General features: G+C 43.1%; 1 protein-coding gene across 1 annotated transcript in view; it reads left to right on the forward strand.

Moving 5' to 3' along the window:
- The window catches only part of ABTB3 (ankyrin repeat and BTB domain containing 3), a 163,677-nt gene extending 146,353 nt beyond the window's left edge, over positions 1–17,324 (forward strand). Inside the window, exons 12-17 of the mRNA XM_066550567.1 lie at positions 6,618–6,723; positions 7,503–7,605; positions 9,364–9,445; positions 10,394–10,462; positions 13,366–13,479; positions 15,912–17,324. Coding sequence (XP_066406664.1) covers positions 6,618–6,723; positions 7,503–7,605; positions 9,364–9,445; positions 10,394–10,462; positions 13,366–13,479; positions 15,912–16,121 — 684 coding nt within the window. The 3' untranslated portion in view covers positions 16,122–17,324. The remainder of the gene's footprint in view (positions 1–6,617; positions 6,724–7,502; positions 7,606–9,363; positions 9,446–10,393; positions 10,463–13,365; positions 13,480–15,911) is intronic.
- Positions 17,325–17,841: the final 517 nt, after the last annotated feature.

Genomic DNA, 17,841 nt, shown 5'->3' on the forward strand with positions numbered 1-17,841 from the left:
CAGCTGAAGAAATGTGCAGGAGTGCACAGACTCTTTTGGAAAGTTGAACTGCTTGAATAACAGCCATCAGTCTGGTGTTGACAGTTATTGAGAACAAATAGCAATTCAGAACAATAACCAGTTTTAAAATTCCAAAAGGATTCAGGTATGTGGGTATCTTGAGAAATCTAGCCTATATGGTTTAAAGCTAAGGTACTCTTTCAGCAGTAGCTTCTCCATTTGGAAACCGAAATCTCTTAAAAGGAAAGTTTTGGGATGTTTTTTAAAATATGTCTTTTCAGAGACAGCCTCTGTCACAGATGCAGTAACTACTGAAAAAGTATTTTCATGTCTCCATCAAACAGAATGCAGCAGGAAAGAATGAAGCATCTGGCTGTTGTGTTCCAAGAAAACTTTCAGAGGCTGAAGCTTGAGATGAGCATTCAGTTTCTCTGTTGCTGGGATTGATTTCTTTGTTTTTCTGGATTTGATTCTTATAAAATAAATGTTGGAGAATGTCAACAGGCTTAGCTCATGTTTGTGTTCTACTAAGTCCAGGCATGGTGGTCAGCAAAAATCAGTTATTTCCCCAGGGTATGCATATGACCTAGAAAGTGGCACTGGAAGACAAAGGAGTTAGAAAATTCAACTTTTTCCCATTGCTTCATGGTGGGCTGAAACGAATGTTTCAGATGAGTTTGAGTGAAGCTGTATTTGTTGCATGAAGCCAGAGTGCCCTGCTCTGCAGGAAGGGCTAAGGGTAGACAAGAGAGGTGAACCCTACATAGCACTGGGACTGGCACTCTGTTATAATTGTGTCCCAAGGAAAGTCTTCCCCTGGGAGAGTGGTGTCTGTGTTTCTCTTACCTGGACACCATCAGAAAAGACTCCGCTCTGTCTTGTTGAACTGCTTTTCCACAGAAAACTGAGCTTTTATTGTAATGAAAGGTTTCACTACAATAAAAGATATTTATTTCCCACAAAATATTTTACCTTTCTTGAAAAAATTAGCACCTGAAAATGGAGTATTTTGGCTGACGACTGAAATACTTCAGCTGAAGAAAAACGTGGAATTTCCACAGAGGAGACAGGCGCACCAAAACCTGCACTAAAAATAACCCTGAAGACATCCCGGTATGCTAAAGGGTCCGCTTATGGATTCCATGGAGTGGCTAATGCCCTTCTGTGTGTCATCCAGTGCCCAGCCAGCACACCCTGATCCATCTTTTGGCTGGGACTTGCTGTGATTTGTTAGTCAGGTTTCACTGTTCTCAAGCAACTGCAGTGATCTGTAGCATTGCTCATTGTCACTTGTAGCACTTCTGTGTCTGAACAGTTCCGAGCAAGCCGGAGCCAGGTTATCCACACATGTACATCCTGCATTCTGCGTGTGAGATGCGAGCGCCAGGTACTGAGTGGCATGTTAATAACACACTGTTAACCCCATCCTGTGGTTTCATAACACACATTCAGCTTGGTACTTACTAACACAGGTTTGATTTTGTTCCTACCCTCTGCTACCTTCTAAAATGTTCCCCTGCCAGAGGCAGGAGCCTTCTTCATTTACAATAAATAAATGCCGTGGATGTAACACCTGCCCTTTTCTGGGCTCTCACCCAGGGATTAGACTGTGCCCATGGATCTGAGCTTTTTACATACAATGCACAACTGGGATATAAAGAGCCTTTTGAAAAGGAGGCTTGGCAGCTTTCCCAGAAGCAACGGAAGAGTCCATTTCTGCCTTACCTGTGATTAATTCTTTTCCGTTTGTGCTTGTAGTGGAGGGGCTTGAGTCCAGCACTAACAAAACCCATTTTGTTGTGCAGTTTACTGCTTCTAACTGTAGCTCCAATCTCTGGGACTTCCCTCCCTTTCCAGCTGTTTGACTAATATTAATTCTGTGTATGCTGCTTAACCATCTAGGAGTGACCATCTGAAATGGCATTTATTTAGTTTTGAGGCGTTTGCTGAGCATGAATTACGCAAGAGGATGGTAGTGGGATCACCTGTGCAAGGGTGGAGACAGTTTTGAGATGGAAAAGAAGGTCTCAGAGTTTGAGTGTTCAGCAATGAGGGACAGCAAAAAGTCCTCTCTGTTACTTCATTCTTTATCATCTTTTTCTGGGAATGGGGAGCATGAATAGAGGACTCATTCAAGGGTATCCCAGCATGTCATGGATAAGTCATCAATGGGCTCAGGGTATCCTGAGACTACGGCTGCTGGGGACTGCATGTTAGATGGCTGACTGGAAACAGCACTTCTGCCACTCTGCATTTAGCAGAGAAATGGGTCCCCCAAGCATCCTCAGGACCAGAGAGAGAAGATACCTTTGCCAGTGCCCCCGTTCTCTGAGCAGTGTGGTTTCTCAGCTTGCTGGGGAGTTGAGTATTAACAGGCAGACACCAAGCCCAGAAGAATAAGTGTTACTTTTTCTGCCTTCATGTGGTGAGCTTTTGGTTTTTGGGCTATGTGGTAGAGGAATTTGAGGGCCTGGCAGACTTAGGTTAAAACAGCATTAATGGAGCTGTGCTGGTGAATGTAGCATCAGGAGAAGAAAACCCCAAAACATTGCTTGGGATTTCAGAGGTAAAGGAAATAAGCCTGACTTGTTAACAAGAAGTTACCCTTCAGGGCAGCCACGTGGAGGTGATAGGGTGTCTGTAGGCTGGTAAGAATTAAGCAGTGGGATTTGAGCAGTCTGCAACACACATTTCACCCTGCAGAATTTGGGGCATAGACACGTGTTGCACAGGCACTGGAGAATATTGGCTATGTATTTCCCAGTTGTGTCCAGTACCTTGTAGGAACACGTCCCAGAATGGCTATGCTGCATTGATCCATGTAACCTGGAATGGAGGAAGCTCTCCCAGGTATGTGCTGAAGCCTGGAGGAGACTTCCCTGAATCCTGCCACAGACCCTTGTCAGATGGACATTCAGGAAAAAACATCCCTGCCCTTCCCACCCAGGTCTTCACCTCTTCTCAGATCAATCAACAAGGCATCTCTGGTCCAACAACTTGAAAGCCTCCAGCTTTGCTTCAAAAGAATTTATAAATTCCCCTCACAGTTCAAGTGCATTCAGCAGGACTGGGGAATTCCTTTAGATCTCTGCTGAAGAATGCTTTTAAGTCAGGGGACTGCTTGTATCTACAAAGCAAAGTTGCTTGCTCACCAACCAGTTCTCTGCTGGAAGCACCATCTCCCTCAGAAGACTCGCTGTTGTTCCCTGTTCCCTCTTCCCTATCTGTAAACTACCCCATGGCTAGATAAATATTTTTATTATGTCTTGTGCCAAGCATTCTTCCCCCTCCCACAGGAGAAGATGTGCGTCGGCTCCCTTGGAGCGCAAAGGAACGCCCGTGTCTAAAGGGAGGCTGGCCTCTCTCCAGGTGCCAGGGAGGCTGGCCTCTCTCCAGGTGCCAGCCTCACACATCCTGTTGGAACACAATGTGTTCCAACATCAAACTGTAGCAAGAAAACAAACTTTGGTTTGCTCCTCCAGTGTTAATCTTGCTGCCCACAACTGCTGCAGTGAGCTCTTACAGCTGGGCTTTCACAGTTAGGTTGATAGGATGAAAGGATAAACGGGGAAGAATTATCCATCTTGGTGCTTAAATGGGAGCTTCTGAGCATCTCAGTGTGGGTACCTGAGTGGTGGGCACTGTGTGAAGGTGAAGGTTGAATAGGCTGAACATGTCCTGTTCCAGAGGAATGCTTGTGCCACAGGTCATGGACTTCTCAGTTGTTCAGAGACACTTCACAGGCAGCTGAAGTCCTCCAAGAGCAGGATTTGGCTCAAAAAAGCCAATTTTTGCCCAACCATCCGGCTACAGATGAAGTATTCCTTTTCCCTCTCCTATTTCTGCCTGGTTTATTGGTAAAAGTCAGCAGAGGCACTGTGGGGAGCAGATTCTGTGCCACAGTCCTGTGAGCTTGGTTACGTGCTGGGGGTGTGGGGAGAAAACTTGGTGTGCTGTAATAATTTACCAATCCCCTCCCTTGCTGCTGTTTGTTAGCAATGATTCTAAATAAGCACATTCTTCAGCTCTTGCTGAGCACATTTTTTGGCCTTTGGATGGTACGAGATGTAAGTATTTAATGTTACCAGTAGAAACCAAAGGTCTCCAGCCTCCTCTCTGCCAAATGAGGTCAGTGTTCTGCATGGGAAGTCTGAAGCCACTGTCTTGTCTGACGGCCCTCTGATGTGTCCATCCTAAGGTCTCTTTTCTCTTTGTCCCATTTCTGTTCCATGTCTTGGGGGTTTTTAAGCATCTCTCATGTGGATGTATCATGTTTTCAGCTAATTAGAGCTTAGTTTATACCATTTTTTTCATGGGCTTGTGGGCAAAGTGGTTTTGTAATGGGCTTGTATCTGCACACCACAGAGCTGGTGACCCAGGGAGCTGGCAGCCCCTTGCCCGTGTAGGCAGGCTCCCATGGGATTGTCTGCAGGCATGACTGGTTCTTTATGTTGGTTGGACTCACTAGTTGGACTTCCCCTTCTCCCACTTGGGTGGCTGAGTTTGGCCTGTCCTTCCCTGGTCTCAGTGCAGCTGGATGTCCTGGTCCGTGGTGCTGTGGTTTGGTCTGGTGAGTTGGGCCTCCAGCTCCTAATGAGGCACTGCAAAGCCCAGATTTTCCATTAGCACATTCCCACAGAGACCCTGGAAGGAGGAGATTCATTGTCTTTATTGATGCATGTGTGTGATTTTAAGAAGCTATTGCATGGGCACAGCTGTGGCTGGGAGTGGTGAGTTCATGGAACCCATGAAAACCTCAGTGACACAGACAGAACCTGTGTACCCCAGCAGATTGGGGAGGGGGCTGCCAGGAGCTCTCCTCTTCAGTGCACTTTGCTTTTATTCATTGCAGGTAAAGGTGAGCATTGTTTCTCCTCTCCAGAAGCTTCCCTCCACTCTAACCATGGAATTGTCCCCATCTTCTGTTGTATTTTCTGACTTCTAGTATCTGCCAGATCCAGCTGGGAGCTGCCCTGCTGGTAATCAGCATCCCTCCGGACGCACTCCTCCCTGCCTGTCTCAGTCGGCCCTGGCGCTTTGGCACAGCGCTTCCAAGCAGAGAAGAAATTGCTCTTTCTGCCCTGTCTAAAGCTTCCCCTCCCAACCCTCCCAGCAGCTGAGTCACTTCCTTCTTGAAATCTGGCCTTAAATCTTCCTTTTCTCTTTAGCCTGTGATTCACTCCCGTTGTGAGGCGCTTTGCAGAGCTCCGACAGGAGGATGCAGAACAGTGAGATGCTCCTGGGGTGAGACGCCCTCCTTGTCTTGGAGCCACAGCAGTGAGCCCCTCTCTGAGGGCTGGGCCCTGTGCCTGCTAAATGGTGTCTCTCAGTATGAGAGTTTCTTTTATCTTAGAGTTTCTTTCAGTGCTACATCTGACGTAGTAATAGAAGCCAACTCCTGCCTGCGGCGAGTGTGTGTAATTTCCTTTTACATCAGCATGTGCCTGTGAGGGAACAGCTCTACCCCTTCCCACCCTGTTTGATTAGATTCAGTTGGAGAGTCATTACAGCATCTCTGCCACTCCTCCTTGTCACTCGTGGGATTTAAGGAGGACTTCTGAAATGTGCTCAGAGCAAGGAAAGCTTCCATTTCTGGTTCTAAAAGCCTGGAGATATTTTTAATATAACAACTTTATTCCTCAAATTTTTATACTATGATTTTTTTTGCCCCTCACCTGCTTATTTCCTTGGTCTTTGACCCTCTTAGGTCTAAGTGTCTTGCCATTTCACAGTTTCGTGGTGTGGAGAGACTCACCAGCCAACAGGGTAGTTAAAAGATGTCACCATGAATTAGCAGTGTGGCACTGCTGAACTTGTCTAGACTTGCTCTGGTTATCAGCAAAGTGTGGGATAAAATTTGCCAAAGCTTTTAAATCCTGCTTTCATCTGGGACTTAGGTAGTTAAGCATTAAATACATTTCAATACCCTTGCATCTTAGGCATACAAATATTCAAGGTGCTTAGGAAAGCATCCTATGGGTGCCTTGCCCCCAAAGTTGGGGGCGGAAAAGGATAAAGGCCGGGGACCAGACCTGGTTCTACGAGAGTCTGGCTTCCACAGCACAGTGGTGCCCACACTGGTGCCAGAGGTGTAAGAGCCCATAAAGAAACATTTGGGATTAAATGAGTGGCTGTCTCTGGTGCCTCAGTCACTCTGTAGAGGAAGGGTCTGTGTGTGAGACTGCTGCACTTCAAAATGTGTGCAGGCTGTGCAGCTGCATCTGTCTGTAGCTCAGGTTTTCTAAGACGTGACCAGTGACCATTTTCTAAAGAGCAAAAAAAAAATCATTTTCCAGTACAGTAAGTCTGCAAATAAAATGAACTCACTGTTGTAAAGGAACTTTGTTTTTGCAGAGGGGACTGGGCTATGGCATTTGTAGGCAAAGAAGACTTGTCATCCAAGGAGAAGACTTCTTCATTTAAAATTATTTGTACAGGAGACATAGCAATCAAGTAAATGAGAATTGCAGTTTCTAACAAATGCTAATAATTGTAAGCTCTTATTTTAATAAAGCTTCAGCAGTCACATTTTTCACCTTAGGCAGCTGTTGAGAACAACATAACATGTCCTTTGCATACTGATCTTATGTTGTGTGTATTTGTTTTCTTTTGTGTAGAATGAGGTGATCAGCCAGCAGCTCTCTGTCATTTTCACTCATTGCTATGGACCCTATCCAATTCCAAAGCTCGTCGAGATTAAGCGCAAGCAGACCTCCCGCCTGGGTAAGTGTCCCTGCAAGATCCTCGTCGGCTCTCCAGGGAGAGCTGTGGCAAGGCTGTTGCTGACCAGGTGCCTGAGCAGGGCGCAAGTCAGAAAATTTGAAAGACAGAATTAGAGTAAGGAAGGGCCCCAAACTTAATGTGGCCTAAAACTCCCACTGACATCAGGAGGGTCATCAGGTGCACTGGAGTGGGGCCGTAAATCTGCAAAGATTTGTCTGTGTTGCTGATTAGGCTGGGATCCAAGCCTTGGCCCTGGAGCAAGGTGTCTGTCTGGATCTCAAACCACCCTGTCTGGCTGCAGGTGATGCTGTACCAGCACAGCCGTCCCAGCTTGGTCAGCAGAGCCAAGGGTGTTTTCATGGGACTGTGAGAAGAACCAATCAATTTTCCAGGACCCTCTTTCCCTTGACAAAGACTTCCTCACACAGGGAATGGCCTAATAGAGTATAAATGAGCAGAGGGCCCCCCAGCATCTGCTGAGCTGCAGTTTGCTCTGGGTAGCAGAGCTGGAGGCTGTGCCAGTGTCACACAGCAGGGACAGCTGGCTGTTGTTTCAGCAAAGGTCGTCACAGACTTCAGAGCTTTGAATTCCCTTTGTCTGAACTCAGTGTGGTTGTCTCAGGCTGTCCAAAATAGCTTTGTGGGCTTTACTCACTAAAAACAATATCCTTCGATTCTGTTGCTTTCTTTTGTCAAAACAGGGAAATATTCAATATGTTCCAGACCTCTTCCAAATTAAAGTTATTGACTTTTTTGTTTCCTTCTTTTTGTGATTCTAGATCCCCATTTTCTTAACAATAAAGAGATGTCAGATGTGACATTTCTGGTGGAAGGAAGACCATTTTATGCACATCGAGTGTTGCTATTTACTGCATCGCCAAGGTAAAATAGAGACACATCTCTGGTTTTTAACAAAAACAGAATTTGATTTATGGGTTTGTGGGGTTTGTTTGTTTGTTTTGCTGTCCCAGTTCTTTAAAGGCTAGTGGCCCAGTCTTCAAGTTTCTCTTAATCAGAACATCTCCACAGCTTGTTTCTGGTTATCTGCCAGATATTTAACAAGTGCTCCTGTCAATAGATTTTCATCCAGTGAATGATCCATGCTTCTGGCCATGTATCTGACTTTGTTGCACTGAGGTACATTGGCATGGTGCTCATTACTGCACTCAGTTCTCGACCATACAGGAGGCATGATACTTTGATTATTGATAATTTAATGAGTGGTAAATTCTTGTGAGTGGTTAAATCCTGCCTTGCATCAGTTTCAGCAGTCTCCAGGAAAAACAAGCTACTATCGCACAATTCTTGACAGCATTTGACAACTTTTAAATGAAATTAAATAGCTGTGAAACATACCATACTGTATCCAAAGGCAGTATTTATAGTTGGTTTCCTGTGCTCAGAAGGGTGATGAGTTTTCAAGCTTAACCCAACCCAAGAGTTGCTCACAAACATTATTTGTGTGCAGCTGTATAATTCAAGGTGTGCTTTTAAACAAATCTTGCTGGCCCTCCAAAACAGCTTATTTTGAGATGTGGGAAGGACAGAGCTCTGAGTTTGGATGATTTAAGCAATATGGGAATTGATGCTAGTTGTGCTGCCAACCCACATCACAGAGTAGAGAGATTTGAATGAAGTAACTGCAGTAGCTGACCGTGCCTTCAACTAAGAAATGAATATTGGTGTTTAGAGCTTCTTGGTAATGTACAAATATGTTCCAAACTCCAGCTTTAAGCCAACTAAATTGTGTTCATAATAGAGCTGGACACTAGTGAAAGCAAGTAAATTGTTATCTGTATTTTAATTAACAAGACGCAGTCATGATGAGGGAAAGGTTACCATCCAGCAAATGCTGGTCTTGATAGATGAGCTGAGCTCTGAACTACTGCTGGAAGGTCAGATGAATTAACAAAGAGAGAAAGTACAAGGGCAGGTGGTTCTGGCAGCACATTTCCCATTTTCACCTTCTGATCAATGGGAATACCTAGGTTTGAGAAGTAGATTGTTACATATGTATATATCTCACATAAGTTTGCAATAATTAGCTAAAAATATGTGAGCTTTTTGTCCTGAAACTTGTGTCTGAATTTCAGGTTATGATAATCAGAGAACAGTAACCTATCCAGTTTCTCTCATGCCTCTTCTCACACAATTATCCTGAGCATGCATAGGAGCATTAAAAGAGTCAGTGTCTTTTTTTTTGTTTTGTTCCAAAAGATTTTTTAAACCAGCCTAATGGACATAAGCCAAAATCTATCGCCCTCAAAAAAGGAAAATGTTCAGGTTTTAAATCTTGCAGATCTTCATATAAGATCATGTTGCCTTCAAGAAAAAAAAATTTGGTTCTGTAATATGTGTCATTACAGAATCTGAGTTTCAGATGTACATTTTACTCTATATTAGATGTATTTTTCAGAAATTTCTAATTGAAATCTTACAGAGAGAAGCTTCTTCCTTTTGGTTTGAACTTTATGTTAGTGTCTAAATTTGGATGCTTTTTGGTGACAGAAAGGTTCATTTCAGTATACTGTTTTTGCAAGAATTGATGCTGTCATTCCATTGCACTTCTGTACTGTTTTTACTGCATTTTTCCACAGAGATAATTGGGCTGGTATTTCAGTTTTGCTCCTTTTAATTTAGGTTTAAAGCATTGCTGTCTAGCAAGCCCTCATCTGATAGTACCTGTATTGAGATCAACTATGTGAAGTACCCCATCTTTCAGGTACAGTCCCCACACTGAATTTGAATGGAACTTGTAAGAGGAACACCATGCATGCCCTGTCGAAATTAGTACCTATGTATTTGATAAACCAGAGCAGTGGTTTCACAAGCACAGGCTTCATCTCTGTTCAAGCACTGCAGAGTTCTATTGATTACAATTGTGCCTCAGCAGATACAGCAACAAGCATTTCACTGACATGGGCTGTGCACACAAAGCACTGCCTGTCAGCATAAGGCATTTCTTTCTGTAGTTGGCTCTTTCTGTATTTAATGGACAGGTTTGGAAGAGACCCACTTCATTCCCTTCCTTAGCAGTGCTCTCCAATCAATTTAGTGCCATGAAAAGGCAAAGCTTGCTCTCTGTACCTGTAGCAGGGATGTGCTTCCCCTGCTTTGAGCTGGAGCTCAGGCAGCTCCATGTATCGACTGCTACTGCTGCACATAAATCCCAGCTGCCCACAATAACGGGCCTCCCCACAGAGGGATCTTAGCTGGCTTGTATTACAGTGCAAAGCCTCCTCCTCTTTCTTATCTTCCATGCATGCCCATACACAGCTGGATGAAGGTGGCCTTTGCCAGGGAAGGGATAAGGGAATCACCATTGTATATGCTGTCTTTGCCTGAATCAGTGATGTACTTAACAGACTGGGAAATACACTGAAAATTGAAAATGAGTTAATCAGTTTCCTGCAAACTGTTTGGAACTTACCAGGAAATCCAGACAATTTGAGGGTGAGGGTTGAGACATTAGACTACCTGTGAGAAGGAAACACTGAACTTTGCAGAGTGAGAGAATAACCAAGTATATCTTTGAAATTAGGAGGCTTGAGTCATTTTTATCTACAAATCAGTGGTGGTATTAGGAGAGCCTTGGGTATTGCCTGCATTGTCCCCTGTTCCTCTATGTCTTGGATTGGTTTTTATAAACACTCCCTTTGTTTTATTACAGCTGGTTATGCAGTATCTTTATTATGGTGGTGCAGAGTCACTCCTGATTAAAAATAATGAAATTATGGAGGTAAGAGACATTTATTTAATTGCAGTGGGAGCAATGCTGACTGATCTGTGTGCCATTCACCCAAGGGCACATGGCCATTGGGCAAGACATGAGCACTCCTGTAAGAACCAGCAGTGCCTCACCTGGAGTGCCCAGGCTCTCTGCAGTCCTGCAGGAAACTGGGAGACTTTGCAAATACCTACTTAGAGGCAAAGCTGGTGTTACCAAAATCTGGAACCAATTTCCAGGGACTTAGTGTTCCATCCTCCCTATCTCAGCAGCATTAAAAACATCCAATTTGGTTTGTCACATGGGAGAGGTCTTGGGATTTAACCATGAGAGAAGTCCACTGGAGACACAGTTCAGTTCAATTTCAAACATGTGACTCTCAAATTTATGAATAAAACCATAATCTGCTCCCTGAGATACAGAGACTTCTTTGCCCCTTTCTCACTGGATGTAAAACATCCAGGTGCTGTTGAGGCCTTTTGCAAAAGCCAAACCAAGCCAGCTGGAGCTGCCTGAACCTTCATACAGCTACCAGCCACTCAACCACAACTTTATGGATGTTAAGTAATCCCCTTCCGAATACTGTGTGCCATCATTGTCAGCTATGATCAGCAAAACCACTCCAGCTATACAGAACTAAGATATATTGAGCAAATTCTTGATAGTCATTCAGGGAGTTTTCAGGCAGCCAAAAAGAGTGCAGGTCAGTAAATACTAAATTCAGAGCTACTTAAACAGCTTGTAACCATCAGTGTCTGCCACCAGGATCACAGAATATCTCAAGTTGGAAGAGACCCATAAAGGACCATCAAGTCCAACTCCCTGCTCCTTGCAGGGCTATGTAAATCTAAACCACATCACTCAGAGTGTTGTGCAGATGTGCCATGAGCTCTGGCAGGCTTGGTGCCATGAGCACTTCCCTGGGGAACCTGTTCAGTGACTGACCACCCTCTCAGGGGAGAACCTGTTCCTTATGGCCAATCTGCACTTCCCCTGGTGCAGCTACTTTCCTTTTCCTCGTGTCCTGTCACTGTTGCCTGTATTATTCTGTCCCTGTAACTCTACAGTCTGGCAGCCAGAGGACTGAAATTACCCCTCTCTAGTGCAGGCAGTGTATTTTTAAGTGAGCATATCCACATCATTTTCCTGAGCTGTATAGGAAAAGTTCCTTAATTCTCTGTTTCTCTCAGAGTTTTGAAAGATTTCCTGAATTTCTAACCTTTTCTGAAATAGGGAATTTTAGACTAGGCAGTGCAGTGGCTTTATAGAGATGTGTGTGTTATCACCTAGGCTGTTAAAAAGCTTGTGCTGCATTTCAGCTGGCAGCTTGCTCTACTTTTGTGACATCTCAAAACTTCTGAGACTCCAGAATGTATGACTGATTGATTGATCTCTTGATAACAGATCTGGCCATGGTTCCTCACAGTTTAAAGTAATTACAAACCAGCACATGACTGCTTGAGCCACAGAGGCAGCTGGAATAGGATTTGGCTTTATCTTTCAAAACTGCATTTAGTAACTTGCCTTTACACATATGATAACAAGAAGCACCAGAAATACTCCACACAAATCTTTGCTGCAATTCATAATTGGGGCCAGCTGGCTGCTATCACATCAGCACTGCAGATTTCCAGCACTTGGATTTATTTATGGGATTAAAGTAGATCTTGAGCAGACTGCACAGGAGAAGTCAGAATAATGTCATGGAAGTTTCAGGGTTTTGTTTGTTCACCAGTGCAACATGAGAGCCCCCTTGGAATGCAGAGGTTAGCTTTTTGTTATGAGTCCCAAATAATAAGGGCTGTGTAAAAGCCTAAATAGCTGAGTAAGTGCTATTTAAACACGTGAACAGCTTGATCTAAGGTCTGGCTGGGTTACAGCAAGGTGTCAAGCAATGAAGAACTCCAACCTGCTTTCTAAGGCAGAGCAGAGAGCCAGAGACAATGACCTACCATGGAAAGCCAGAAAATTAAATTATTTTCCTGTAAAAGAACAGAAAAAGGGCAATAGAGGAAATATTAATACTTCTGAAATCAGTTGAAGAATTCAAAATTCAAGGCATTTTCACCCCATAGGCATGCAGAGATGCCAAGGCAATGCCAGGGTAGGCAGTGTAGCCACAGGGGAGATGCAGGCCCAAAGAGGGAGGTCAGTGCTGGTATCAGAAGCACTGTGGTAGAACAGTGACAGACACATGACACTCACACAGATGCTGGCTAGGCATTGCCTCACAAAGCTGGTTCACACCTCTGTGCACTCGTTCCTTGGAATAATGTGGACCTCAGACAGTGTTTCAGTGCTCCTGGCCTGGACATCCCCTGACAGCTGCTAGGACAAGGAGCGTATGGAGATCTGATTCCACTCCCTTGAGCCTGCTGAGGTGGCAGATGTGAAGTTTATTGTCTCTCTAGATTAAAACTGCCCAGGATGGTCATCATCATTTGGTTTGAATTCATTCCTCTGTACACTTGATCCTGACCGTTCTGCTGACTTCCTCACATCCAGCCGAGTTGCTCAGTTTCAATAAGATCTTGGAGAACAGTTGAACCAGAACTTTGGTTTTGGGGATGTATTTGCAGGTCTTTTATTACAGTCAAGTTTGCAAAGTGACAAAATATTCTTCAAACCGCCATTTCCTTTTTCTCCTTGTCCCATTCCAAAGTCAGCATGTGGACTTGAGCAGCCTTTGGTGGTCTCTCTGTGTATAGATTCCCATTGTGTGATTTAGAAGAGACTGCAGAGGGTTAAAACAACCAAGCAATCTTCTCATTCTGACTTTTTGTCACTACTTTCATGCTAACTGGAGAAGGGGCAGAGAAAAAAGTATAATGAAACAGTAAAGAAGCAAGCTCTGATTCTGTATCACTCAGCGGTTTTTGACTATTTTTTCCATGCCTTTTGGTTTTTTTTTTTAGCTTCTCTCTGCTGCTAAATTTTTCCAGCTTGAAGCTTTACAACGACACTGTGAGATCATTTGCGCAAAAAGCATTAATACAGAAAACTGTGTGGATATTTATAATCATGCCAAGGTAAAAAATAACTGCATATGCTTGCATGTTGTGTGTCTGCTGTCATTCTTGTATGTCAGTTTTGTAATAAGTAGTTATATATATATATATATATATATTTATATATATGTATGTATATCTCATATGCTTAGTACATTTGTTGCACGTTTAAGATTTGTCATTCATTTACTGGGACTGACTGATTAATTGGTACCTGGTATAGTGACAATCCAAAATTAGTTAGTCCAAGTCCAAGGCGGCAGCTTCTCAGCTGTTCCATGTGTGGGAGATCTATCCCTTATTCACAGCAGCACAAACTGGTGATTTTACAGGAATCACTAAGTGAAGTAGGCATCTCTGCTTTCACCTTCCAAGATGCATTTTCCCATTTCCATTACCTGTTTCTTCCTGCCTGAAGCCCAGTGGGGTGATACACTCAATGCTGGTGACACCTTATCAATATATAAAAATGCCATGTTGTGGAAGTGCAATGGCTCAGAGCCCTGCAAGGATAATAATGAGAATTTTATGTCTTGGAGAGTTTCTTATTGGAATCAAATTATATACTTAGCTTGTGAAGTTGCCTAAGTCATTAGACAGAAAAGCATGGCATTTCTTGTCCTAGAAAACCTATTTTCACGCATTGGTGGAGGTGGTTACCACATTGATTAGTTTCAGTTTTTTCCCTCCTCATGTGGAGTAGTTAGATTTTCACTTGGAAGATGGAAATGGTACACAAATAAGTGCAGTGAAATATTCTTCAAGCATTTCTTAAGAGATTTTTTCTCTAACTTGCATGGTCTATACAAAAGATAAAACTGATGCATTGTGACATGGAGGTTTGATTGAACAGAGTAATCCTGCAGATTGCTCCAAACCCCTGGAGATCTGACCTCTGTTCCCATCATCAGGTATTTCCTACAGAGAATAGTAATGCTGGGTCTTCGTGGACAGATAACATGCAATCAGTGTTTGAAATAGCACAAAGCACAAAGATCCACCAATGAAAATAAGCAATGAGGTGTATCTGTAGGTCCATTTAATGTAAGAGGAAAAAAATTACAGTGCAAGAAACATTTGAAAAAAATTTGATTTGTCTTGTAGCTCATGTGTGAACTTCTCAATTTATATTGCTGTCAGCAAAAACAATAATTTTGCTTTAAAATCATGTTTTCTTTGAATTGCGAAATGAGGCTGTTATTTACATCCTCATTGAAGAAAATTCTTACATGCTGGGACTTAACAAACCAGTGACTAAATCCAGCTCCTGGTTTGCCTGTAAGAGCCCCAACCTGCAAGTTATTTGCGCCTGACCTCCCAGTGGAAGCAGTGGAAATTGGGTACCTGGGTGGGTTTTACAGCCAGAGTCATGTTGGCAGTGCTGTGAGTAGGGCACTGCAGCAACAGCCAACCTGGCTGTGCTTGAATCTTTGACTTCTGGAATTAGTTGGGTTGGAAGGGACCCTTAAAGATTACCTAGCCATGGTCAGGGACACCTTTCTGGACCTTGCTGCTTTGCAAGCTCATCTGCACCTGCAGGACCTCCCTGACCTTTCCAGAGGGGGATGTGTGAGCAGGTTGGCACAGAGACAAGTGGAGCACAGCCTTTGTCATCAAGACTGAGAGACAGATACAGTTTGGTGGATGGTCCCTTGCAGGCCCAGGAGTTGGACTCAGTGATACTTGTGGGTCCCTTCCAACTCAGCATATTCTGTGATTCTGTAATGTGAATTTGGTCATCTTTACAAAATAAATGCTGACTGGAGAGTACTGATACCATTAATATCCCTATGGGCATTCCATTTTTAAAATTGCTATCATAGAACTGTGGAATACCAGCTTGGAAGGTACTTCAAGGATCATCTGGTCCAACTTTTCTTTGCAAAAATACAGTCTAGACAAGATGGCCCTGCACCCTGCCCAGCTGAATCTTAAAGTGTCCAATGCTGGGAAGTCCACCTCTGCCCTGGGGAGATTTTTTTTCACTGGCTGATTATCTCCATTTCTCCTCAAAGCAAAATTTTGCATGACAGCTTCCTGCAGTCATATGTCCTGTCCTTGTTAAGGACAGCATTCTTGAAACATGGTCTGTAATGTTTGCCCAAACCTGTAGTTTTAGGCTGTAACTTCTAGCATGAAATCACGTGTCTGGTAAACTCTGTGGTAAAACTTCCATCCGTTTCCAAGGGAGCAAAGCTTCAGCCTGTGGAATTTTGTTTCCCCAACAGCCAGGGTCTTTTAACATGGAATTATTATGAGAATCATCAGCATAAAATACTGTTTTATTAACTCCTTCCTCTCCATGCATTTATATCTGTAAGTAAGCACATTTTAGACTGTGCCTGTCTAAAAGGCTTAGCTTGTGTATTTGTTTGTGTGCAGCTCTTATGCACCATTTTTGCTGCCTGGGTTTTATCAGAATGGTTATCTTTCTCTAATTTCACTTCTTGTAGTTCCTCGGAGTCACAGAACTATCTGCCTATTGTGAAGGCTACTTTCTAAAGAACATGATGGTCCTCATTGAAAACGAAGCTTTCAAACAGTTGTTGTATGACAAGAATGGAGAAACATCTGGTCAGAATGTACTAGAGGACTTACAGAGGACGTTGGCCACAAGGATTCAGTCAATTCATTTGTCTTCTTCAAAGGGCTCCATTGTGTAAAGCTGAGGAAGATGGTAACCCTCTAATCAAAGACCCTGCAAGTTAAGTCTTCTGTTGCAGTTGCTCAAACCTGTTGCAGTTGCTTAAATGACTACAAAAAAAGAAAATGTAAAAAATTCTACGTTGCATCCCAACAGTTCTGTTTCAGCCAAAGGTGCTGCGCTGGGGCTGTGTCCCCACCTGGATAAGAGAATACAGAAAACAAAGTTCCTCCCTGGTTTTGAGCAAGCTGGGTACCAGAGTATCCAGTGAATTGCCCTTGTACTCACATTCTGAACACGAGCCTGTTCATGGAGCTTGATGCCAACAAAAGCCAGAACTCACATCAGTGAACAGCAGAAGTCCCGGTAGTGCTGGGGAACACCTGAATTGACCAATTAATCATTTAAGTCAGATTTGTTCCAGTGTTATACAGTTAAGAACTATATCTATCCCAGAGTCCATTATCTTGTGCATTTAAGAAATGTAAGAGCTGTTATTGCTGTCCAGCAAAGATCAGCTGTATTAGAGAGTGGGTAGGACTGTTATAGTTGAGGAAATATACTGGCAGATTTTTAGGGGTGGGAACTTTTTAAACTGTTCATAAAAAATAATGGGGTGGCCTTGTAGTTTAAAACCTATTTCTTAAGCTTAAAATTTCATTTTCAACGGAGCTGTGTTTGAGAATCTATGTAACATGTTTTGGTTTTTTTAAATGGTAAAATGTACATTGTGTAAACACACATATGATCAAGTTTTGCTTGTATTCTTTCCTAGGGTGGTATAATCTTGCCTAAGAGGCTATGGTTACACCAAAGAGGCACATTACCCAGACTGTCTCTAATACAGTAGTTGGTGGGGGCAGGAGAATTGCATGCTACTTGTGATTTGGGGTTGAAATCAATGACAAACTCAACAAACATGCCTTTGCATGGTAACTGTACCTGTGAAATGTTCTGTTCGTGCTTCATTTTGCCAAGACAAATGCAATGTTACTTCTTGTCAAACTTCATTTGTGAAATTAGCTTATTTTTTTATCTGGTGTGATTGGCTGCAATGTGATACCCCTGGAGCCCCTTCTCGAGATGCTGATTTCTGTTTGTTGCAGTGAAGAGATAACAACAGATCTTTAATTTAGTGATGTGTGGATATTTTGCTACTGGCCAGAGATTGTGTCTGAGTTAGACTTTTTAAAATTATAATTAAATATGTACTGTAGAATGATTTCTCACTGTATCCTGAGAATGTATAGGTAATCTACAATGCAGGGCTTGTGGGGGGGGGGGGTGATTTAAATGTCAGATGTCAGCTTTGTTTATTTTGCAGCATATTGTTAGCAAGACAAATCTGCTATGTGCCACAGCATTCTGGATGCCCTCTCTGAAAACCACAGTAAGAAGCAGGCAAAGATGTTGCCTTCTCCATGGCAAAATGACATTATTATATTTGTTTTCTAGTGTGCCATTCTAAGAAGTTTAGAAGTTTGCATGTTAACCTCTTTTTCTTTTGTTGAAGCATCTACATCAGGTGCCCTTCCATGTTCCAGCTTTTGATGTGCTCAGAGAACACAGTTTTTAGCTATCAACACAGTAGGAAGCTGTTTTATGACTCTGAGGTATAAATCCTCCCTTGTGCTTGGTCTTCTAAAGCCTCTACAGTTTCTGCAACAAATGACAAAATGTCTAAACTGCCACTCATGTTGCAGAGACACTGCATGTCAGTCAATTAGATCTTGTTTTCT

Source organism: Molothrus aeneus, chromosome 5, assembly GCF_037042795.1.
Source record: "Molothrus aeneus isolate 106 chromosome 5, BPBGC_Maene_1.0, whole genome shotgun sequence".
NCBI classification, from domain to species: domain Eukaryota; kingdom Metazoa; phylum Chordata; class Aves; order Passeriformes; family Icteridae; genus Molothrus; species Molothrus aeneus.